The sequence below is a fragment of the Cannabis sativa genome, chromosome X, assembly GCF_029168945.1.
Source record: "Cannabis sativa cultivar Pink pepper isolate KNU-18-1 chromosome X, ASM2916894v1, whole genome shotgun sequence".
NCBI classification, from domain to species: domain Eukaryota; kingdom Viridiplantae; phylum Streptophyta; class Magnoliopsida; order Rosales; family Cannabaceae; genus Cannabis; species Cannabis sativa.
The window spans coordinates 14,884,482-14,909,925 of record NC_083610.1 but is presented as its reverse complement, the minus strand read 5'-3'; the positions used below and the strand labels follow the sequence as shown (position 1 = coordinate 14,909,925).

The 25,444-nt window shown below is 34.7% G+C and overlaps 1 protein-coding gene and 1 non-coding gene across 2 annotated transcripts; both read left to right on the top strand.

The window, feature by feature from the left end:
• Positions 1 to 14,551: 14,551 nt before the first annotated feature.
• On the top strand, positions 14,552 to 14,658 carry LOC115711746 (small nucleolar RNA R71). The gene has a single exon (XR_004010624.2). It is a non-coding gene; the product is annotated as a small nucleolar RNA R71 (small nucleolar RNA).
• Positions 14,659 to 21,709: 7,051 nt separating this feature from the next.
• On the top strand, positions 21,710 to 25,231 carry LOC115706738 (uncharacterized). Its single transcript, XM_030634468.2, has 7 exons — positions 21,710 to 22,240; positions 22,515 to 22,664; positions 22,773 to 22,922; positions 23,002 to 23,091; positions 23,535 to 23,636; positions 23,740 to 24,371; positions 24,484 to 25,231. Exons 1-7 carry the CDS (start codon positions 21,739 to 21,741, stop codon positions 25,099 to 25,101), a joined length of 2,244 nt encoding a protein of 747 aa, XP_030490328.2. The 5' UTR covers positions 21,710 to 21,738; the 3' UTR covers positions 25,102 to 25,231.
• Positions 25,232 to 25,444: the final 213 nt, after the last annotated feature.

Below are 25,444 nucleotides of genomic sequence, written 5' to 3'. Positions count from 1 at the left end.
ACGTTATTTTTATTTTAGTCTCCTTCAAATATTTTAACGACATTTGCTTTTTTATTTTTAATATATATATATATATATATATATATATATATAACACTAATAGCCATTGGGTACTAAAAAAATATTAATAAGTTAATAATCTAATAACTAATAATTATTTTCTTTAAAAAAATTATATTTATTTTTTATAAAATTGAAAATAATAATTACAACTAATAATTTTAAAAAAATTATAAATTATTTTTAAAAATTAATTAAAATTACTACTTTATTATTTTATGAAATTATGAGTTTATTAATAATTTATTATTGTAAAACTAAAAATCATTTACATGTATATTAATGTGTTTTTTTTTATTAGAAGAATAGGAGATTGATTGTGGAATCCAATTGTCTTAATATTATTCATATTCTTAAAAATAAAACGCTACAATACTTCTTAGTTCTTACTTAGGCTATCTTTGTTAGAAAAATATTATTATTATCCAATAATTTTTTTGATATTACCATGAATCATTCTCCTAGAATAACTAATGAGGTGTTGTTCATTATTTATATTTTTAGGATTGGAAGATGATAATCTTGTCTAACGGTCAAATATAATTTTTTGTGCTGAAATTCTTGTGTTGGCAATTGCCATTATTCAATAATGTTTATGACACTTTTTTCTTCCTTCATTTTTTTTAAATTTTCTTCATTGGTTTTGTTCTTATAGATTTGGTAAGCTCAAGTATTTTTTTAAAAAAATAAAAACATATAAATAATTCTTAATTATTATAAAATTAAAGATTTTAGGTTTAAAACAAAAAATCTTATACATTTTATGTATATTACAGTTTAAAGCTTAAAATTATTATTTTTTTTTTATTTTCAGTAATACAAATTAGAATTCTAGTATGAAAAAAATTTATAAAAAGATAAATATACACTTTTTTTCTTTTTAATCTTTAAAATGATTTTTATTAAAAAAAATAGTTTGTTAATTTTTTTAGTGTGTTTTATTTTTTAAATAACAATTCCATTTATAAATTTTTTATTTCTATTAATAGTTTTATCTATTTTAGGAATATAAAGAATAACAAAATAGGAAATATTAATTTTTTAATATTTAATTAATGATTATAAATATCAACCATTAGATATTTGATCTAATGGTCAAGAATAAAATACCCATACATGGGTAATACCCATTAAAAGCATACCCATATATATAATAATTAATTGTAAGAAAATTTTATATACACTTAAAAAATTTTAAACACACCTTATTTTAATAATTTTTATTTTATATAAAGATCCATTTAGTTGGAGCGGATTGGAGCTCCGACCCGACGGATCACCTCTAATCTGAAACATTCGGATACTTATCGGATCTCGGATCAGATCCGCTTCGCCCTGCCTAATTTTTTTCTAGATCGGATCTGATCCGACTCGATTTCAATTTATTTTGAAAAAAAAAATTAATTCAAGACTCGGATCTCTTGGGAACTAGACTCGGACCCGGACCCGGACCCAGACTCGGACCCGGACCCGGACCCAGACTCGGACTTATTCAAAGACAACTTAATTTCATTTTTACACTTCTAAACATTTTTTTTTTGCATTTTTACGGAATTCTATATAGAAACCCCTATTGTAACTAGCACTGCAACCTAAATCGCAACAAAAAATCGTATAGAAACCCCTATTGCAACTAGCGCTGCAACCACTTTAGAAACACAAACCGTAAATTTGAAAAAAAAAGGTTAAAAAAACAGTATATGGGATAATTCCCCTAAGCTTTTTTAACTTTTTTTTTTTTTCCTAATTTATATTCTTAAAAAATAAACCTATTAAACAAAAACAAATTATATTTTCAATAATATGACAAAAAAATTAAAATAAAAAATTATTTAAAACTTTTTTAGAAAAAAATAAAAAAATATATATACATGAGTTAGAAAAATTTATGAAGATGAAATCAAAATAAGTATTAAAATTAACATAAAATAATGTGAGGAAAAAAATTAAAAAATATATTAAGAGTAATTTTTAAAAATTATTTTAAGTTTATATTTTTTTAATAATAAGGTGTATTTATCATTTTATGGGGTGCAAGCAAATAGAACTTCCCTTAATTTTATTATTGAGAGTTAAACAATACATTAATATTATATAAGAACAAATTTTTTCTAACTAAGAAACATCATTATATATCTTTAGTGCATATCTTACTTATTTATTTTGTTAAAATTATATCAAAAATCTCAATTAGTGATGTAAATATATGTCGTGCCATAAATATGAGTCGAATTGTACCGTGTCGTGCCATAAAAATATACAATCGTATCGTACCGTGTTATAAAAAATACAAATCGTATCGTGCCGTATTATTAAAAAATACAAATCGTGTCATGTTGTGCTTAGACTTGTGTTGTGCTCGGACTGACCTATTTTCTTATATGAGCTCAAATTAGTATTCTATTTTTCCTCATTTTATATACATAATCAATGAGATAATTACTAAATTTATGTATTTTTTTATAGTTTCAATTATTTTTATATAATTTTTCACATAAAATTACACAAGGAGATCATCAAAAGTATTAAAATTTGAATATTTACTAATAAATATTTAAATTATTATTATTTTTATTATTAAATATATGATTTTTAACATGGTGTGCTTTCATAATAGATTATTCTTGCTTACGTGTCATGCCTTTTAGACTTGTCATGACATGTCGTGCTTAAGACTATATTTTCGTACCATATCGTGCTTAAGCCCATATTTTTATGTCGTGTCGTGTCCAGGCCCATATTTTTTTCGTGTCTAGTCGTGCTTGTGCCTCTTAGGCTCGCATCCACTACATTGAAGTGCAGACCAATCTGTAAGGTGTGAGAGACGATGTTAGGTGCAGAATTTTCCCTGCCACACTAACAGGTCTAGCCCAATGGTGGTACCTTAAGCTCTCTCTTGGATCAATCGACTCATGGGAAGATCTAGTAGATGCTTTTGGCAACCAGTTCACTCCTTTTCGACAATGCCAGATTGAGCCTAATGATTTGGTGGATGTCAAGCACCAAGAAGACGAGCCCCTCAAGGACTACATCCAACAGTTCTTAGAGGAAGTCGTTGAGACCAAAAGACTTAGCAAGGACGCAAAGGTTATGACACTCGTAGCTAGGCTCAAAGAGATGAGTCCTCTATGGTTTGACTTTCGTCTCAAGGTGGTATACAAAATGAATGACTTCTTAGATAGAGAAGATGACTTTATCAAACTTGAAGAAGCCGTCACCCGAGCCAAGAGCTCAAAGGGTGGCAAGAAAAAGTCACCAGACTCTGAAGCCCCTGTTACTGAGGCCTAGAGCAATGGGAAAAAAGGAGGTTCAACATAGGAAAAAGAGCCAACAATGGTGGCAAACAAAGTAACTCGAGAATATGAGCCTTGTTTCACCACCTAATCCATTCTCTAGGCTCCAAGAGAGGAGATCTATACAACTACACAATCAACAGTGTCATATCGCAAACCTCTTCCCTTCAATGAGTCAGAGAAGAGGGACATGAAAAAATTTGTTGCTACCACAATAATTATGGTCATGATGCTAATGAGTGTAATCAGTTGCAAGACAAGATAGAATTTCTCATCAGACAAAAGCATGTTGCTCTTCAGCGGTATGTACGACTTGAAGCTCCAGTTGGGGGCGATGCACCTCTTCAGCCTGTGCTAATTGCAGGTAGGCTAGAAATTGGGATTGGAGGCCCTCACATAGCTATAAATTCAAGGAAGGCCTTAGAAAGGTATTCAAGATCACTCCAACATGAACCAAGAGCCGAAGTCTTGGAGGTGGTAGAACACCCTCCAAAGTCTCAACGCTACGGATGTGAACCTATCACTCTCAAAGAATCGGACTTATATCATGTCAGCTACCCTTACAACGATCTTTTAGTTGTTGAGGTTCAAATAGATAATATGATGGTGGCCAGGGTGATGATCGATGATGGTGCATCATCAAACATCCTGTTCAAGTAAGCCCTAATCATAATGGGTTTGACCTTAAAAAATCTGCAACCATGCGAGCAGCTTATGTATGGTTTCAGTGGAGCGAACAACGCTCCATGTGGCAAGATTAAACTGCCACTCAACATCAGCACTGCCCCAATTTAGACCACCATCATGGCCATGTTCATAGTGGTGGATGTGAAGTCTCTATACAATGTGATGCTCGGAAGGCTTGCTCTATATGAACTTCGAGCCATCTCTTTAGTGTATTATTTGTCCATAAAATTCCATACAACGGCTGGTATCGGTTGTCTCTTTAGAAATCAAGGAAGTGCCCGAGAGTGTTATAACGCTTCGTTATCACTTGCCAAGAAGACCTCCTCTATTGTTATGGCATCATAGGGGATGAACATGACCTCCTCTATTGCTATGGCACTAGGGGACAAGTAAGGCCTCTCCTGCAAAAGCCGGAGAGACGATAAAGACCTCCAAATTCCAAACTACAAATAAGATAGAGACTGTTGGGATTTTATGCCCTAAATAAAAGCCATTTCAATATAATCTTATTTGTTATCAATAGAAGATTAGAAATCATTTATGTTTACATGTACTTTTCATGTTTAAGGTTTTATATACAATTTTTGTTAAATTCGGAACATATAGTTATTCATAATTACAGTGATGTCAACACAGTGAAACATAATTGTGATTATATGCTTCAAAAGATAATGTCCCATGATTCATCAGTGCACTGAATTTACACTAATGTGATATTCAGCGATAAAGCTTACTTACACCTTAGATAAGTGTTATGTTCTTTCCAGGACATTGGCAAAGTATGCTAGTATCGGATATATAGAGTATACATTGGATCGGGACCGATATTAATCTTGGTAAAGATATTGTAATCTTACCATTGTACCTTTCTAAGTCAATATCACTAGTTGATCTTAAATCAAAAGATCTTAATCTTGATATGGTTAGGTTCGATCTCAAGAGTGTTACTTTTGTTCTTAAAGTTGTTCGTCAAAGCCTACCAATTGGTTTAGGTTACACATACATCTTGGGAACATGATAGTACAATTGACTAATAGCGCTAATCATAGATATGAAATCTATAGCTTCTATTTGGACATAGAAGTGGAATGATAATTTCCTTCGAGCTTGGCTTAATAAAAGAGCTCTTATTTCAGTAATGATATTAGTTTACTGAAATATCATTTATAGGAAGATAAGTATTTTAAGGATAAAATACATTGAGGGATGTGTTACGAATTTTATGATTATTACGCAAGTGTACGCAATCAAGTAGTATCTCACGCAAGTGAGGTCGAACCACAGGGAATTGGATTAAGTACTACTGAACTATACTTATGATTCTATTTGGTAAAATAATAAGTTTGCAATTTGAAAGTAAATAACTCAAAAAATTAAAGAGAAAATAAACGAAGATTAATCAAGATGAGAGATTAGGGAGGTGAATCCTGTTGATAAGCTACCAATGTTAATACCTAATTGCTATCCTTATCTCAATGTGAATGACAGATTATAAATTAACCTAACTCTTTTCAGATCTTTTAGGTTTTAAATAATATGTTCTCTAATTAACTTCTTAATTAAATCAACACAAAATCAGCATTAAGCAATAATCTATTAGTCACTGAGGCTATGTAAATACTTTCGTTTTACATCAAAACCTAGACTATCCAAATTTTAGCATTCTCAATTCTCACTTTTCAGATTTCGAATTGAGATCATTAAACATGTAAAAGGTGATCAAGCTTGCACATGGAATTAAACACAAATAAAGATAGTATTCACACACAAGATGAAGGAATGACAATTATTTATTAACTAGGCATAAACTTAAACAACAATCATCATCCTCCCTTATTGGGAAATTTAGTTCATAATAACTCTAAAAACATCCATGATTAATTCAGAAATTAAAACAAACATAAAGAAGAATTAAAAGGGTAAAAGAAAGAAACTAGAAGGTGGTATCGCTCCGGGTCTTCAAGATAGCTTCCTCTCCACTTGCCTCCACTATTAGGTCTGTTTTTGCTTGCTCCTGACCTTCAATGTCGTATTCCTTATATAGGGATGAGTGGTGTGCCTCCAATTGAGAGAAAAATCAAAATTAGGTCAAATCTGCGATTTCCGTACCTAGTCGCGACTAGCATTTAAGCTGGTCGCGACTACAGGCAAACCTCGAAAATCGAAGGTTCTGCCAAACCTCAAAGTCGCGACCAGGGTCGCGACCAGGAAAAAGGGTCGCGACCTGGCTCAATGGAAGTCGCGACTACTGTAGCTTCTGGAGACGAATTTTTCCAATTTTTTCCAGTTTATCCCAGTTTTTCGCCATTTGACTGAATTTGAACTTTAACACTCCGGGAACCTGAAATAATGAAAATCAAGCGTAAAACTGCTCCAAAAGACACCAATAGACGAGATAATGCTAACTTTAAAGACCCGAGACATAGGCTAATTATAACCTAACAAAATTCCCCAAACTAGATTCTTACTCGCCCCCGAGTAAGATAAAAAAAACTAACTACGCTATCAGATAATTACTATGCTGTTGACTCATGCTCTGTTTTCTACTTGCATAAACTAGAATTTTGATCCTACTAACTCTAACAATTAACTCGGATGCTCCATAAATAACACTATGTACAACTGCAACAATTTACTCAAATGTGAAACATTGTTATAAAAGTTTTACTCTTTCCATTAATTCCACAATCCGATAACTCATAAGCTTGCATGCTTACCTTTCTCCACTAATGTTGACAGTGTTCTTCGGAATCATTAGGTCTTTTCAAGGCTTAGGTAGTATGGCTCAGATATTCAGGGATAGGCAAAAGACAATTTTGGCTCAAGATATCATAAGCACACAAACAGAACCCACAAGCTTTTTACTTCTCTTTTTATAAAACCCCATACTGTTCCCAAATTTACCAAGATTGATAGAAGACATCTCTACTATTTTCCAACATCACTGAAATCATATATTTTTTTTTTAAACACATATTTTTACTTTTTCATTGTGTTTCTTTTTCTTTTTCTCATATTCTTTTTTTTTCAGTGACATTGAATTACAAAATTTTTTTTTCTTCTCAATCTTACAAGTTTTTCTCCCTCTCACTATTTCCTCGCACTAAATGTTTCTCCTCCCCCAAACTAATCATGTAGCTTATGATATCATGGATAACATGGTGAAGAAGAATAATTAATAGTGTGGTTGCAAAAATTTTCAAATCAATGGGTGAAAAACATAACAGGTTTAGGCTCAAAAGGTTAACTAGGGATACACATTATTATGGTAGGCTTGAAAGGCTTAAACTATCCAACAAATGCCTAAGTCATGTTCTAATTGAACACTATCAAGGATTTCGCCTCAAAAGAATAAACATGCAAGTTCTAAGCTATCCTGTTAATCTTACCACAAACCATAGTAAAACAGTTATAACAATTTTCACAGATTGAGTATTTACAATTAAACACAGGTTTCTAAGCATCCAAACTAATCCAAAGAGTTAACAGAATCAAGCACACAGTTATTTTGCAATTTCAGATCACATCACACTTATCAGCAGTATTAACGATCATCAAGCTTATTGCAATTCCTTAACTAAAACTAAAACAGAAAATTAAAATGCAGAAATTAAAGTGCAGAATTTAAAATTTTTAAGTCTCTCCCCCCAAACTAAATATTACATTGTCCCCAATGTATACAGTACTATGCAGAGAGAAGAAACTTACCTGAGACCCTTTCAGAAAGGGTTGGGTGGTGGCGGCTGGTCATAGGGATAGAACCGAGGAGGTTGTGCTAAATAGTTCGGGTCATCAATCCCAATATTCATTCTGTTGATAAGAGAGTTGAGTTGCTGAACTTGTCCCTCATCATAGATACTCCTCTGCACCATGTATTGTTGCATGTGGTTGTTCTGCTGAATTATATAACTCAGTTGTGCATGAGTGTATTGTGTTGTAGGATCGATGGGCCCAGGCAATTGTAGTGGTTGCTCCTCTTCTTCTTCAACACTAGGCTCGTGTTGCCGCCTATGCCCTTGCGGTGCATCAGGTGGTGGTTGGCCATAGGGATGTGGCTCTTTCAGCCTGTTGACAAAGGCGATGTCCATCTTGCGAAGTGGCAACACCGTGTTGTTATACTCTAACTGGGGAACTTCATATGCCCCGCAGAGTTCTGTGATAACTCCTGCCAAACCAAAACCACCTCTCGTGGCTCCTTGCACGATCTGCTCAATGCTTTGCCTTATGACTTGTCCAATGTTAATGTTGTACCCCTTCATTATGGGGTACACATATTTCAGGCGATCCATCTGGACATCGGAAAAATGCTTGTTGGGCACTAACCGAGCACTCACAAAGTACAGCCATGTTTTTGCCACCGGGTTCAGCTCACACCGGTATAGAATATTTGGCGACCCCTCGGTGCCATCAATGTCATGGAACCTCAACCCAGGAAATCCCACTGTCTCCGCCACATCCACCATATCAAACTGCTCTTCCTCCTCAATAATTCGGAGGCGTTGTTCTTCCCTAGTGTAATCTTGGACAGAGAACATCACATTAAATGCATCAGCAGTAGCGGGAACTTTCTTTCCACGCACCTTAACTTCCCCATTCCGGCGGTCGGGCCAATTCGCAAGGAATTCACAAGCCATAGTAACATTTGCCCGACCCCGAGTATCTACAAAGCTCCCCCACTTCATTCTTTCTATTTGAGCTCTGATTGTTTCAAATCGAGGTTGGCGCCTCAAGGGATTTTCCGGGAATTCAATACCCCGATCTTCAATATAAGCCCTATTCTTTAACCTCACGAAGCGATTGTGGGCCTCAATGTTTCCAAAGCGGGTCCTATCAAAACCCGTTGGTGGTGGGTTTGAAGACGAACCCTCCTCTACATTCCTAGTCCTCTTTGGTGCCATTTTTTTTTCTTTGCCCTTTTTTTTCGAATTTTTTTTTTCTTTTTTTTTATATATTCTGAAACTTTTTTTTAAAAAAAAAAAAATTGGGCAGCACTCTCCCTTAATTTTTCTCTATCCCAAAAATAAAAAATTCACTCAAACAATATTCCCAAAAACTCAATACCACAATACAATAATGACAAACCCAATATCAACAATATTTTTGCACAACACACATTTATATCACTCAAAATCTAGAAAAAGTTAATCAAATTCTTTAAAGATTGAAGAAAGTGATACTTACAAACCCGAAAAAGCTTTACTCCACCTCCATTGTTGAATGTTCTTGAAAGCTTGAGGTTGAAGTTGAAGACAATGGTGATTTTCGGATTTGGGCTATTATGGGTTATTTTTGGTATGGGTTTTGATGATATGTGTAGATTGTTGAGTGAAATTGGGTTTTTGAATAGATTGGGTTTAAGAAATTTGAGAAAAGATGAAAAGATTGAAGATTGGAGGTGAAAAATTGAATTTTTGAGATGGAAAAGGGTAGGGTTCGGCTGAGAGGATTTGAAATTTGAAATTTTTGGTGTAGGGTTGAATGAGGGGGAAAGTTTGAATTTATAGAAATTTTCGTGAGCAAGTCGCGACTTGGCCTAGGGCTAGTCGCGACTAGCTGACGATCAAATTTTATGCCTCTCTGGAAAATCAGGAAGTCGCGACCCCAGTCGCGACTTGGAAAATAGGTCGCAACTTGGCCAAAGGCTAGTCGCGACCACTGGGCTCCAGGTCGAAAAATTTTTATATTTTTTTTTCACGCTTTTCACGATTCAATTAAAAAAAAATAATGTCTGGTACTAATCTAAAAATTAAAAATACTAACAATACTAAAGCATACTAAAACATAATCAAAAGTCTAAAAAAAATTAACGAAAAATACTTGGGTTGCCTCCCAAGAGCGCTGTCTTTATCGTCATACAGCTGGACGCTGAGCCTTGTACTTCAAAGTGGCGCCAGGATCATGACGGACTTGGCTTGGTCAAATTGACCTCCCAAGTAGAGCTTTAAACGCTGTCCATTAACTTTGAAAGTTGCTGGACTTTCACCTTTTAACTCCACCGCTCCATAAGGAAACACCTTGACCACCGTGAATGGTCATGACCACCTTGACTTCAACTTTCCAGGAAACAGTTTCAGCCTTGAATTAAAGAGTAACACTTGCTGCCCTGGTTGAAACTCCTTCCGTACTAGACCTTGATCGTGCCACTTCTTAGTTCTCTCCTTGTATATTTTTGCGTTTTCATAGGCTTCGTTTCGAAACTCCTCTAGCTCATTCACTTGTGATCTTTTCTCCTATGACTTTTAGTTCCATGTTAAGAGTCTTCATGGCCCAAAAAGCTTTATGCTCTAACTCCACCGGTAGATGACAAGCCTTTCCAAATACCAACCGATATGGGGACATGCCAATCGGTGTTTTGAAAGCAGTTCTGTATGCCCACAATGCATCATCTAATTTTCTTGACCAATCTTTCCTTGATCTTTGCACTGTTTTCTCTAGAATCATCTTAATCTCCCGATTAGAAATTTCAGCTTGGCCATTACTTTGGGGATGGTATGGTAAAGCAGTTCGATGTCGGACACCATATCTTGAAAGAAGTGCTTCAAACTGCTTGTTACAGAAGTGACTCCCTTCATCGCTTACTATTGCTCGAGGAGTACCAAACCGAGTAAAGATGTTCTTTTGTAGGAAGCGGAGAACTGTCTTACCATCATTTTGAGGTGTAGCTGCAGCTTCGACCCATTTAGACACATAATCAAAAGCCAAAAGAATGTACTGATTGCTAAAGGATGAAGGAAAAGGACCCGTGAAGTCTATTCCCCTCACATCAAACAATTCAACTTCTAAAATTCCTGTTAAAGGCATCTCGTTTCTTCTTGAGATATTACCTGTTCGTTGACAACGATCACATGCCTTTACAAAGGTAGTAGCATCCTTGAATAGCGTTGGCCAAAAGAATCCACTTTGCAACACGTTTGCAGCTGTTCTATTTCCACTAAAATGTCCTCCACATGGTAAAGCATGACAATGATTTAGGATAGAATACATCTCCTCTTCAGGCACACATCTCCTAATTATCTGATCAGCGCAGTGCTTGTAGAGGATTGGCTCTTCCCAATAGTAATGTTTCACCTCAGAAAATAATTTCTTCAATTGTTGACGCGAAAGCTCGGGAGGAGTTATTTTTGCAGCCAAGAAATTAACATAGTCAGTGTACCACGGTACCATCAGGTTTTCCCTCACACTAAAGAGTTGTTCATCAGGAAATTGTTCATTTATCTGTACCTCCTTTGTATTCTGACTCTCTTCCAGCTCTAATCTTGACAAGTGGTCTGCTACCAGGTTTTCGGTGCCCTTTTTATCTTTTATCTCTAAGTCAAACTCTTGAAGTAGAAGTACCCACCAAATCAGTCTTGGTTTTGCATCCTTCTTGGTCATAAGGTATTTGATTGCTGAATGATCTGTGTAGACAATTACCTTATTTCCAATCAGGTAGGGTCGAAATTTGTCACAAGCAAACACTATTGCCAGCATTTCTTTCTCTGTAGTGGCGTAATTTAATTGAGCATCATTCAGAGTTCTACTAGCATAGTAGATTGTGTGGAATACTCTGTCAACTCTTTGACCCAAGACCGCTCCAATGGCAGTCACTTGCGTCGCACATCAACTCAAACGGCAATTCCCAATTTGGTGAGGTTACTATCGGTGCTGTAATCAATCTCTCCTTTAAAATCTTGAAAGCTTTTAAACAATCTTCTCCAAACTCAAATGGAACACCATTGACAAGTAAGCTAGATAAAGGTTTTGAGATTTTGGAGAAGTCCTTGATAAATCTGCGGTAGAAGCCAGCATGTCCTAGGAAACTCCTCACTCCTTTTACAGAAACTGGAGGTGGCAAATTTTCTATTGTTGAGACTTTAGCCTTATCCACCTCAATTCCTGCCTTTGAAATTTTGTGCCCAAGAACAATTCCTTCTGTTACCATAAAGTGGCACTTCTCCCAGTTTAACACCAAGTTAGACTTCTCGCACCTTGTTAGCACTTTTTCCAAATTTTCCAAACAATGATCGAATGAAGAACCAAAAACTGAGAAATCATCCATAAAGATTTCAATACAAGATTCAATCAAATCTGAAAAGATAGCCATCATACACCTTTGAAAAGTAGCAGGGGCGTTGCACAAGCCGAAGGGCATTCTTCTGAAAGCAAAGGTACCGTAGCGACATGTGAAAGTAGTCTTCTCCTGATCTTCAGGTGCTATAGCTATCTGGTGGTATCCAGAATATCCATCAAGAAAACAGTAATATTCTTGCCCCGCCAATCTGTCTAGCATTTGATCAATGAAGGGCAAAGGGAAGTGATCTTTTCGTGTTGCTTTGTTGAGTTTCCTGTAATCGATGCAGATCCTCCAACCAGTGACTGTTCTTGTAGGAATCAACTCATTCTTTTCATTCTTGATCACCGTCATTCCACCTTTCTTTGGGACCACTTGCACCGGGCTAATCCACTTACTATCTGAAATAGGATAAGCAACTCCAGCATCCAACCACTTAACTACTTCTTTTCTGACAACTTCTTTCATGGGTGGATTGAGTCTTCGTTGAGCATCAATTGTTGGTTTGGCATTGTCTTCCATGAGAATTCGATGCATCACTGTTGAAGGACTGATTCCTTTGACATCACCTAGTGTCCAAGCGATGGCCTTATTATGAGCTCGGAGTACCCTCAGAAGTCTATCAGTTTCCACATCAGACAGAGAAGCTGAAACAATAACTGGCAGCTTTTTATCTTGACCCAAAAATTCATACCTCAAGTGACTAGGAAGCACCTTCAATTCAAGTTCTGGAGGCTTTTCAGTAGATGGCTTTAGCTCTTTTGGAACTGCTCCAAATTCCTCAAAATATCTTCAGTTCAAGGGCCCATAGGAATCAAGCCAATTCACATAACCCATGACCTCTTGTCCCTCTTGCTCCGTCAATTCATCTTCAGTTAGACTTAGTTCAAGAGGATCATCTAGCAGCTTTTTCTCACCCACCATTTCATCAATCAAGTCAATGAAGAAACAGTTATCACTTGCCTTTGGGTACGTCATAGCCTTTAGCACATTAAAGACCACTTCTTCTCCTTGGACTCTCAGCTTTAATTCACCCTTCTGAACATCGATCAAGGCTTGGCCAGTTGCCAAGAATGGTCTCCCAAGAATGATTGGGACATTGCTATCTTCTTCCATATCCAAAACGATGAAGTCAGCTGGAAAGATGAACTTGTCAACCTTAACTAACACATCCTCAATGACTCCTCTAGGATGGGCTAGTGATCGGTCCGCCAATTGGAGAGTTACTGTTGTTGGCTTTGCTTTACCCAGCTGCAATCTTTTAAACACCGATAGAGGCATCAAGTTAATGCTGGCTCCCAAGTCACAAAGTGCATTTATTCCCTCAATTCTCCCAATAGTACAAGGAATAGTGAAACTCCCTGGATCTCTGAGTTTAGGAGGGAGTTTCTTTTGTAGGATGGCGCCGCACTCTTCAGTTAGAGCCACTGTCTCATAATCCTCCATCTTTCTCTTCTTTGACAGGATTTCCTTCATAAACTTCACATAACTTGGCATCTGCTCTAAAGCTTCAGCAAAGGGAATGTTAATGTGAAGCCTTTTGAAAACTTCTAGGAATTTGGTGAACTGCTTGTCTAAGCTTGACTTTCTAAGCCTTTGAGGGTAAGGTATTTTCACATGGTGATCACTATTAATTGGTGGAGACTGTTGTGGTTGTGTTGGACTATCAGTAGCCTTCGTTGAAGTGGGTGTTGGGGTTGACATTGGTTGAGCTTCATTCTCCTTTTCTCCATTCACTAGTTGTGGCATTTCAGGACCATCATAATTTTTACCGCTTCTAAGGGTAATTGCTTTGCAGTTTTCTTTGGGGTTTACTTCAGTTGTGCTAGGCAAATTCCCTTGAGGACGAGTTGCTACTTGCGTTGCTAGTTGGCCCATCTGTGTCTGCAGGTCTTTGATTGAAGATCTAGTTTCAGTCATGAATTGAAGCAATAAATCTGTTTGCAAACTAGAATTTCCACCAGAGGTTTGTTGCTGATTAAACTGTTGATTCTGATTCTGGTTCTGATTTCGTTGCTGATAGAACCCACCGTTTCTTCGGTTATTACCCTGGTTGAACCCATAATTGTTGTTGTTGTTCTGTGAATAGTTTCCAATGGCTTTAGCTTCATCCATTGGCAAATCATCCACATCTGCTTGACACTCTGAAAAGTGATGGCTTCCCCCACATAACTCACACACAACTTGTGCTTGTTTAGCTTGCCCTGCAATTATCTTTGTCAATGCCTCAACCTGAGCTGTCAACTTTGTGATGGCATCCACCTCTAACACACCAACTACCCTCTTTGATTGGCTTCTTTCAGTTGGCCACTGCTGATTATTTAGAGCCATCTCTTCCAATAGATCATACGCCTCATTAGCACTTTTTCTCATAAAGGCTCCACCAGCTGCTGCATCTATTAGAGTTCTAGTGTTTCCTACCAACCTATTGTAGAAATTGTGGACCAGCATCCACTTCTCTATACCATGATGAGGGCACTTTCTGATTAGATCTTTAAACCTCTCCCAAGCCTCATGGAGAGATTCATTGTCTTGTTGGCAAAAGTTATTGATTTCTCCTCTCAGCTTTGCAGACTTGGCTGGAGGAAAGAACTTTGACAAAAATTTCGTTGCCAGATCATTCCAGGTGGTAATAGAGTTTGGTGGCAAGGAGTTTAGCCAACTCTTGGCTCGTTCTCTGAGAGAGAATGGGAACAGTCTCAGTCGAATGGCATCATCACTAACTCCATTAACTTTAAAAGTTTCACAAAGTTCCATGAAGTTAGAGAGATGCAGGTTAGGATCTTCAGAAGGGAGGCCACCAAAGGCGGGCGAAGACTGCACCATTTGAAGTATGGCAGGTTTGATCTCAAAGTTATTTGCATCCACTGCCGGTGGCCTGATACATGACTGCACTCCCGTCAGAGTAGGGAGAATGTAATCTCTCAAGCTGCGGCCATTAGCTTGATCTTCTACTGCGCCACCATTATTACCGTTATTGCCTCCATTGTTTGCAGCATTAGCAGCCATGATTTCTGAAGTTTCAGCAGTTGCTGAAACTCCTTCTTGCCTCTTGTTCTTTCGGTTTCTCCTACAAGTTTTCTCGATTTCAGGATCAACTGGTAATATGACAGCTTGTCCTTGACGGCGCATACACTTATGATTCCTGAAATGGATCACGAAAATATTGCAAGAAAAATGTTAGAAAAATCAGCAAGAGAAAATATACCAAAGTAGAAGTTAGTATAATTTGTGTAATATTAATCTTTAAACAACTCCCCGGCAACGGCGCCAAAAACTTGTTACGAATTTTATGGTTATTACACAAGTGTACGCAATCAGGTAGTATCTCACGCAAGTGAGGTCGAACCACAGGGAATTGGATTAAGTACTACTGAACTATACTTATGATTCTATTTGGTAAAATAATAAGTTTGCAATTTGAAAGTAAATAACTCAGAAAATTAAAGAGAAAATAAACGAAGATTAATCAAGATGAGAGATTAGGGAGGTGAATCCTGTTGATAAGCTACCAATGTTAATACCTAATTGCTATCCTTATCTCAATGTGAATGACAGATTATAAATTAATCTAACTCTTTTCAGATCTTTTAGGTTCTAAATAATATGTTCTCTAATTAACTTCTTAATTAAATCAACACAAAATCAGCATTAAGCAATAATCTATTAGTCACTGAGGCTATGTAAATACTTTCGTTTTACATCAAAACCTAGACTATCCAAATTTTAGCATTCTCAATTCTCACTTTTCAGATTTCGAATTGAGATCATTAAACATGTAAAAGGTGATCAAGCTTACACATGGAATTAAACACAAATAAAGATAGTATTCACACACAAGATGAAGGAATGGCAATTATTTATTAACTAGGCATAAACTTAAACAACAATCATCATCCTCCCTTATTGGGAAATTTAGTTCATAATAACTCTAAAAACATCCATGATTAATTCAGAAATTAAAACAAACATAAAGAAGAATTAAAAGGGTAAAAGAAAGAAACTAGAAGGTGGTATCGCTCCGGGTCTTCAAGATAGCTTCCTCTCCACTTGCCTCCACTATTAGGTTTTTTGCTTGCTCCTGACCTTCAATGTCGTATTCCTTATATAGGGATGAGTGGTGTGCCTCCAATTGAGAGAAAAATCAAAATTAGGTCAAATCTGCAATTTCCGTACCTAGTCGCGACTAGCATTTAAGGTGGTCGCGACTACAGGCAAACCTCGAAAATCGAAGGTTCTGCCAAACCTCGAAGTCGCGACCAGGGTCGCGACCAGGAAAAAGGGTCACGACCTGGCTCAATGGAAGTCGCGACTACTGTAGCTTCTGGAGATGAATTTTTCCAATTTTTTCCAGTTTATCCCAGTTTTTTGCCATTTGACTGAATTTGAACTTTAACACTCCGGGAACCTGAAATAATGAAAATCAAGCGTAAAACTGCTCCAAAAGACACCAATAGATGAGATAATGCTAACTTTAAAGACCCGAGACATAGACTAATTATAACCTAACAGGATGAAACGGTAAATTTATCCCTACTCGATGTAAATCATCTATAAAGGATCTTTGATTATTGGGATTAGAACGATTGATAGTTTCATAGCGTATCTATATCGTGGAACATATAGAGCGCTCTATATAATTGCGAGTGCAATTCTAAATCTATAGTGGTGCAAGGAGGAATTAATAAGTTAGAGAATTACTTGGTAAATTCTAAATTTGCTTATTGGAAGTTCAGTTATATAGACCCATGATCCCCACAATAATTGAGACAATACTGCTTGTAAGACTCAATTAATTATTTTCAATTAATCAATTATGATTCTCAAATTAGACTATGTCTTATTTATGAATTTTCACTAAGCAAGGGCTTTATTATGAAGAAAAGAGATTTTAGAGTTTATTTGTTAATTAAGAGACTTTATTAAGTCTAATTAATGAATAAATTAAATGGAAATTTTATTTGATAATTAATTTTAATTATTATATAAAAAGTTTTGACATTTAAAGGATTAAAATTGAAAAATATGACGTTTGCGAAAGAAAAGGATAAATAGTTGAGTAAAATGGTAAAATTGTAATTAGTGGGGCCCACATCTTATGGTCGGCCACTTAAGCTACTTTTAGCCATTTATTTATCAATTTTTTAATGTCATATAATTCAAACCTAAACCTAAAAGAATTCCTATAAATAGACAGTGATAGACTCAAAACTGACAGATGATGAGTCATTAGCCTTTCAGTGAAATTTGAGCCATCTCTCTTCTCTCTCTATTTTGATCTCTCTCTCTCTCTCTCTCTCTCTCTCTCTCTCTCTCTCTCTCTCTCTCTCTCTCTCTCTCTCTCTCTCTCTCTCTCTCTCTCTCTCTTTAAATTTTGAGCCATATAGTGATAGAGTACATGCCCACACATAGCAAGTCAATCATAGTGTGTAAGACTGTGAATAATCCAACACCTGAAGGAGAATCAGGCTCAGGTCTTAATAATACGCTGCAACAAAAAGGAATAAGGGTTAGAGATCTGAGTGGAAGGAGTCATTTAATCATGCTGCAACCGATGTAAGGTTTCTTGAACTTTATATGTGTTCAAATTCTATTGTTGTAGAAATTCATATTTAGGATGTTAAATAACATACATGGTAGTAAATTTAGATCCCAGTAATATAATCCTCAAAAACTGGCCTCAGAGCCATGGTAATGATTTAATTTCATGAAATATGGATTTAAAATAATATTTGTGATGATTTGGATGTGTTCATGTTAGTTTATGTGCATATTTGATTATTGTATGGAAATTATGATTTTACGATGATAAATAATTTTAGTTTCATTCTGGAATTATTTTTTTGAAAAGTAGATAAAAAATTAATGAATTTAGGCTTTTACAGAACTTAATTTGAATTTTTATTGAATTAGTTATGATTTTTTGAAGTTTGAATGAAAATATCCTAAATTTGGTGCACATGTGCGCGCGCGGAGGCTGAGTGCACCTCGGCCATGACCAAGGCACAGACAAACCTCATAATCGAAGTTTCTCGGACAGGGCTTGTCCGAAGTTACTACTCACGCCGAGCTAGCTTGGCCAACAGGCTGCAATGCAGCCTTCTCCCACGCACATGACCCCTTATGCGCACGCGTAGGAGTATGTTGTGCATATTCCTTGTGTCCAATTTTATTTTTGTGATATTTTTGCTTTCAAAAATCATTTTTTAATGAAACAAAATTCAAATTTTGGTAGAATTTTGTATAAAATATAAATTTTCAAATAAAAATCTAATTATTAGGATGAAATTAATTTTTATTAATTTTTTAATTAATTAAAGTTAGTTTTAGATATTAGTAGCCATTGAATTTGAAAATTTGATTTTTCTACATATTTACCTTATGTGGTTATTTCTAAAATTTTAAAATGATGAATCATTAGCCTTTCAGTAAAATTTGAGCCTTCTCTCTTCTCTCTCTCTTTCTCTTCAAATTTTCGAGCCATATAGTGATAGAGTACATGCCCACACATAGCAAGTCTAGTCTCAATCACAGTGTGTAAGACTATGACGAATCCAACACCTGCAGGAGAATTAGGCTATGTGTGTAATAAATTTAAATTATAAGGAATTTTATTGTAATTATTTCAATTATTTAAATTAAAAAAATAATTGCTAAATTCTTTTTACTTATTAACAAATTGCATAAAATTAATTAATAATTATTAGTAATTTAATTTTGAATATAATAATTTTAAGGGGTTTTTTTTTTATTATTATTTTTACACTTAAAAACAGTTTTTTTTTTTTTGTATTTTTACGGAATTCTACAAAGAAACCCCTATTGCAACTAGCGCTGCAACCTAAATTGCAACAAAAAATCGTACAGTTACCTCTATTGCAACTAGCGCTGCAAGCACTTTAGAAACCCAAACCGTAAATTTGAAAAAAAGTTAAAAAAAAATGGTTTATAAGGTAATTTCCCTAATTTTAATTCAATTTTTATTATATGGAAATAAAAAATCAAGTTACAAGTTATTTATTATTTATTTTTCTTTTAATTTTTAAATTAATCACAACCATTCAATAATAATATTAGTGGTTAAAAATAAATATAACCATAAGAATTACATATTTGATGTAACAATTGAAATCTCCTATATATGTATGGGTGACTATTCAATGGTTACATTTTTTTTGACATGTAATAGCAGGTTACCAATAAGTAAAATTCTATTTTTAGAATTAATTAATTAACTATTTTTAAGTAATTAAATAAATATTTAAGAAGACCTTTTTCGGCAATTAAAATTTATAAATAATTTTTTTTATTTATATATAAATCCCTTAGCTTAATTATTTTAACAATTAAACTATTTAATTATGAAATTATATGTGTATAATTTTAAATTATTAAGAGTTTTTTTATAAAAATTAAAATAATTTAAGTGTAAAAAAATTAAAAGATTCTTATTTAATAATAATAAATTGCAAAAAATTAATTAATAATTATACTTAATTTATTTTTAAAATATAATTAATTTTAATTAAAGTTTTAAAAAGAAATAAATTAATAGGTTAATATTAGGTTACAGGTTATTTTTTTATTTTTTTTTATTTAATTTTTAAATTAATCACAACCATTTAATAGTAATCTTATATGGCTAAAAAAAATATAACCACAATAAAAATATAATCATTAGAATCTCCTCCGTATATATTAGTTTGTTTAGTTATCTAGCTTAACAACTATTGTATGTTTTACTCTATAAATACGAAGCTTAGTGAGACTCAACTTTTCTCTCGAGTCTCTTTTCACTGTATATTTTTCTTTTCTTGAGTTTATTTCTGGTATATTAACAAAGAGCTAGCCTCAATCTTAGGGAATATATGGTGTGTAATATAAAATTAAATAAATAAAAACTTTAACGTAAGGATTTAAGCAAAAAAGATTTTTGTAGCATACATGCTTGATGGGCAAGTCTAGTAGACCCCATATGCAGCAGAAGCACTCTTCTTTCTACTGCTTCATTTTCATATTTAAACTTCTATATTTTTCCTTTCTCGTCAAATCAGTCAAAAATATGGCTTCATAATATTCCATCCTTTTTTTCACATCTTTTGCTTACAAATTTACAATGTTCTTCTTCTAATTTTTAGTTAATATTATTTTTTTTGGTTTGAAAATTTATTAGTTGGACCATTTATATTCTTAATAATGAATTAGGATGAACAAATATAGAAAATATAATAAGTTTTATCGTAACACCTAGAAAATTATTAAATTTTGTTTGAAAAAAAAAAATAAGCTCATGTACTATTTTAAAAATTGGTTATATTATTAAAACTAAATTTTTGTTTCCCACCAAAAATTTGCAATGATACTCATTATAAGTACAGCGTGCATGCACCTAGGGTACGATAATCTATATCAGATCATTAAATGCATTAAATATTTGAAGAGATGCTTAAAAAAGATTTGAAGTGACAATTCTGTTGGGCCTGCTCATCCACCTAACACGTGTCACTGTATCTATCTAGTATGCGGGTCGAGTAAGTCCACGCACCAACCAAAAAGTGTTCACGCGAACTTGGGGAGACAAATGTTATCCTGAATCCTATCTAGGTGACGTGACACGTATCATGGTTCCAAGACCTTGGCGGAGTAAATGGTCTTCCAAGTGCCCGCACAGGATAAACAGCTTGCTAGACGCAACAATAATTAAGCAAAGTAAAACTTGTTGTACAGAATGAACGAAGTTAACCTAGACGGGAGGAAATAACCAACACTTCACACAATCCGACCAAAGAAAAATGGGAGAATTCATTAATTGAAGTTTCCCATTTTGTATATAATCAAATTCATAATTAGAGGATTTATATATATATTTGTCATCGTTTAGGAAAGTCATTAATTTCCTATTTGTATGGCTAGATAGCTTTTGGAAAACTATTTTTTATTGTAATTATCCCCTATAAATAGAATAGTCATTCCATTATAAAGTGATTCAAAATTTTAATTTCAAGGGAACTATTACGCTGCTCAATAATCTGTAAAAAAAGTTTTCGAGAGAGATCAAGTTGTTATTACTTCTCTTCTCACAAGTGAAATACAATCAGAAAGAGAAATAAACTATTGTCAAATAAATGGGACTGAACCTCTATAAAATCTTGTGTTCTTGGTTTATGCTTCAAATTAAATATATTCTCATTCATCTAATTAATTTTAAATTCCTTTCTAGATTCAGCGTCGTCGGCTAAAAGCGAAATTAACCTAGTTTCATGATGAAGTGTCGCTCTCTATAATTAGTTAGCGATTTTCTATAATATTTATTAAAATAAAATAAGTAAAACTCAATATTAAATTGCATCAATAATAATATTACACATAACAAAAATCCAATGTGCCATAAGCATTTCTCAATATAGATAGCATTACAAGACGTTCCTTATTTTGAAGATACACATTAATTAAATAACATTTTACTGCTTTATCAAAAGAATAAAAAAAAACCATTACTACAAATAAGCATCAACCTTTCACTTTTCCTATTCTTTTCCATAACAAATCTTACGATTGAATATACATATATACTATAAATTTATTTATATATATATATATTTATATATAGAATAGAGGAGCACAATAACTTGTACGGTGGAAACCAATATGAAGAATTGTGAAATGGAGAGAATCAACAAAGAGTTGTTCAATGTGGCCATGAAAGGCGAATGGAATGAAGTAATAAGGGTTTACGAGCAAAACTACAGAGCGCATAAGGCTAAGATCACCAAGTCAGGTGACACGGCACTTCACATAGCCGTCTCTGACTGCCAAGAAGAAGTAGTGGAACTGCTGGTACGACGTGTCGTTTCCAATTCTATAACAGTGCTCGCTATTCAAAACGACAGAGGGAACACTCCTCTCCATCTGGCAGCCTCAATGGGGTACGTCAGAATGTGTCATTGTATAGCCAAAGTTGATCCCTTGTTGGTTGGTGTTCGTAACCATAACAGCGAGACTCCTCTGTTTTTGGCCGCTCTAAGAGGAAAAAAAGAATCTTTTCTCTGTCTGCATTACCTAAGTACGGCCACCGCTCACGACGGCTCCTTTTGCCGTAGGCGCGACGGTCAGACCGTTCTTCATTCTGCAATAGCAGGAGAGTACTTCGGTCAGTAAAAATTCTACATTCACTATAATTATCGAATCTCACAGTTGAGAATCGTGGGGTTCCATCTCAAAACCAATTGGCAATGAGTGGAGTAACCCATATTCTTATATATGGCTCAGTACTTTCACATTTAATCTACGTGGGACAATATTCTCCAACACTCACATATATCACATATTTTAATTGACCATGTCACTTTAATTAGGTAATTTATATTATACTAAGCTAGTTAGTGTTAGTGAAATTAATGACAGAGTTGTTTGTGTTTGGACAGATTTGGCATTTCAGATAATTCAGTTGTACCCGAAACTAGTCAACTCCGTCGATGAGCATGGACTTTCTCCTCTCCATATTTTGGCAAGTAAGCCATTTGCCTTTAAAAGTGGTAGCAACCTTGGTCATTGGCACAACCTCATTTCCCATTGTAAGTGCCACTTATTCTTTAGTTAACAGTTTTATTTTGACAAAACAAATATGTTGGTACCTAAAAAACTGTCTTCATTTTAATTATATTCATTATATTCGAATAAAGGGACGTTTGTGGATGAGCTGAAGCCAGAATCTGAAGATCGCATAACTTTATTGTTGAAAAGATTAGATAATGAAGAGAAACAAAGCTATCCAGACAATTACAAAACTTGCGTTAATTTTGCTCAACTTCTGACGAATGCAATTGAAGTTGGTATATAATATATCCATTTAATTATCCTTCTTTTAACACATATTTTTGTTAAATAGTAAGTAACATTCTAATTTTTCAGTAACAGTTAAAAAGGATGCACATCAAGGACGTACACGAGCTGGTGGAGAGAGTCTTGGAGGATCCAATGCTATCACCATAGAACAAAAGGGTGAACAAATATTTATTACTAATCCCAATATTGATTTCGGGTGTTGTATACTAACTTTTTACTTTGTTCAGCACAATCTTATTGTTAAAAATTATAGAGTAATTTGTGGCATAATTATTTAAGTTTAACTCTTTCAATTACAAATAAATATTAAGTTTAATTTTTGGCGGTAATAATACTTAAGTTATATTTTTATAACTCTGTAGGTATCTCAACATTAAATGTCAAATCATTATCTAAGTGTCACTTTATATACAAATTTTTTTAAAAAAAAAAAATAAAAATTTATGACTTAAACTTAGGTATTATTGATGCTAAAAATTAAATTTATATATTTATTTGCAAGTGAAAATTAAACTTAAGTGTTTATGTCGAAAATTACTCAAAATTTATTAAGCTACCAAAAAGGACATCACATCGTTATAATAAGTTACCCCTTGCAGCTGGATCTCAAAGTGACCGCTTAATATTTCCACCTAATTACGCCACCTGCTTCAACCTTTTCCAGACTGTATGCAAGGCCTTGCTGGTCATTCTTGGATTAGGTATATATACATTTGGCTCCAAAAATCAACATACTAAATACTATATGTGATAGTATTTTTCTTAATAACTTAGTTTCTTTCTGTCCAACATATTCCTTAATAGGGTCTAGAATGATTAAAAGAATAAAGGAAAAGAAAGAGAAGCATGTGTGGTCGGTTCAAATCATGAATGAACTTCTTAAACATGCCTCTATGTACGAGTACGAAAACACTGGAGCGAGTCCACAGGCAGTAGTGCCACCCCACAAAGAAGATGGTGAGACCGAGCCTTATGAGATTGCTGAGGATGGAGATGCCACTTTTGCTGCTGATACCATAATCGGTTCAACCACTTCTTCTATTGATGATGATACTTCTCTCAAACTAAATAATCCAAATGGGAATGATAAAGGAACCAACGTTAATGCTACAGATGAGGAGAATGAAACAGCTATATTAATTGCAGCTAAAAATGGTGTGACTGAATTGGTGGAGAAAATCCTTGAGCTTTTTCCAGTGGCTATCCACGACACGAACGCTGAGAAAAAGAATATAGTATTACTAGCAGTGGAGCATCGACAACCGCACGTGTACAAGATGTTGTTGAAGAGGAAAATCTTGAAAGACAGTGTGTTTCAACAAGTGGACAACAAAGGGAACAGTGCGTTGCATCTTGCTGCCATGTTGGGAGACTATAAACCTTGGCTAATCCCAGGCGCTGCTCTTCAAATGCAATGGGAAATCAAATGGTATGAGGTAAGTTTTCGATCAAGTACTCCTCTGTTGGTATGTCCTAGCTAGCTTATTATCACCTTTGTTCAACTAGTATGAATGAAATCATATTTATTTGTTGGGTCTTTTCATGCAGTATGTGAAAAGGTCTATGCCAGCGAACTTTTTTGTGCGCTACAACCACTCTAGCAAGACAGCAAAGGACATTTTCACCGAAACACACAGGGGTCTCCTCAAGGCCGGTGGAGAATGGTTGACAAGCACTTCACAGTCGTGCTCGGTGGTGGCTGCTCTTATTGCCACCGTTGCTTTCGCTACGTCCACCACTGTCCCGGGAGGCAACAACGAGATCAGTGGTAGACCAACCCTGGAAGATAAGCCGGCTTTTGAGGTTTTCGCGATAGCTTCGCTTGTGGCCTTGTGTTTCTCAGTTACCTCAGTGGTCATGTTCCTAGCAATACTCACCTCTCGGTACCAAGAACGAGATTTTGGAGGTGATCTGCCGAGAAAGCTGTTGATGGGGTTAACATCTTTGTTTGTGTCTATTGCTTCTATGTTGGTTTCTTTCTGTGCTGGTCATTTCTTTGTTCTTCAAGAGAAACTCAAGTATGCAGCATTTCCCGTGTATGCCATTACATGCTTGCCTGTATCTTTATTTGCTCTTGCTCAATTTCCACTCTATTTTGACCTTATATGGGCAAACTTTAAGAAGGTCCCTCAGCGTAGTTACAAGGTTGCCTTTGCCCCTTACTAATACTATGAAATGGATCCAACAATAATGTCTTCCTTAATGGTCTCTTTGACTTGTTTCCTGGTAGCTCATTTTCTCTTTAATAAAAGATGGAATGGAAGGTTATGGTATGTTTCACGATGTCTTTTCTTCTTGTTTACCAATTTCACATCAATTTTGCCTACTTCCAAGTTTAATTTGAGTTTTTCTATCTTTTATTAATTTACTTTTTTTTTTTAAAAAATGAAAAAGTCAACTAATTTTGTGTTTTTTCTATATTTTATTAACTAGCATCCCGAGTAACTTATCTTAAATTTAATAGAGAGGAAATAAATTAAGATGGGAGGCAAAAACTAAGAAAAAATTT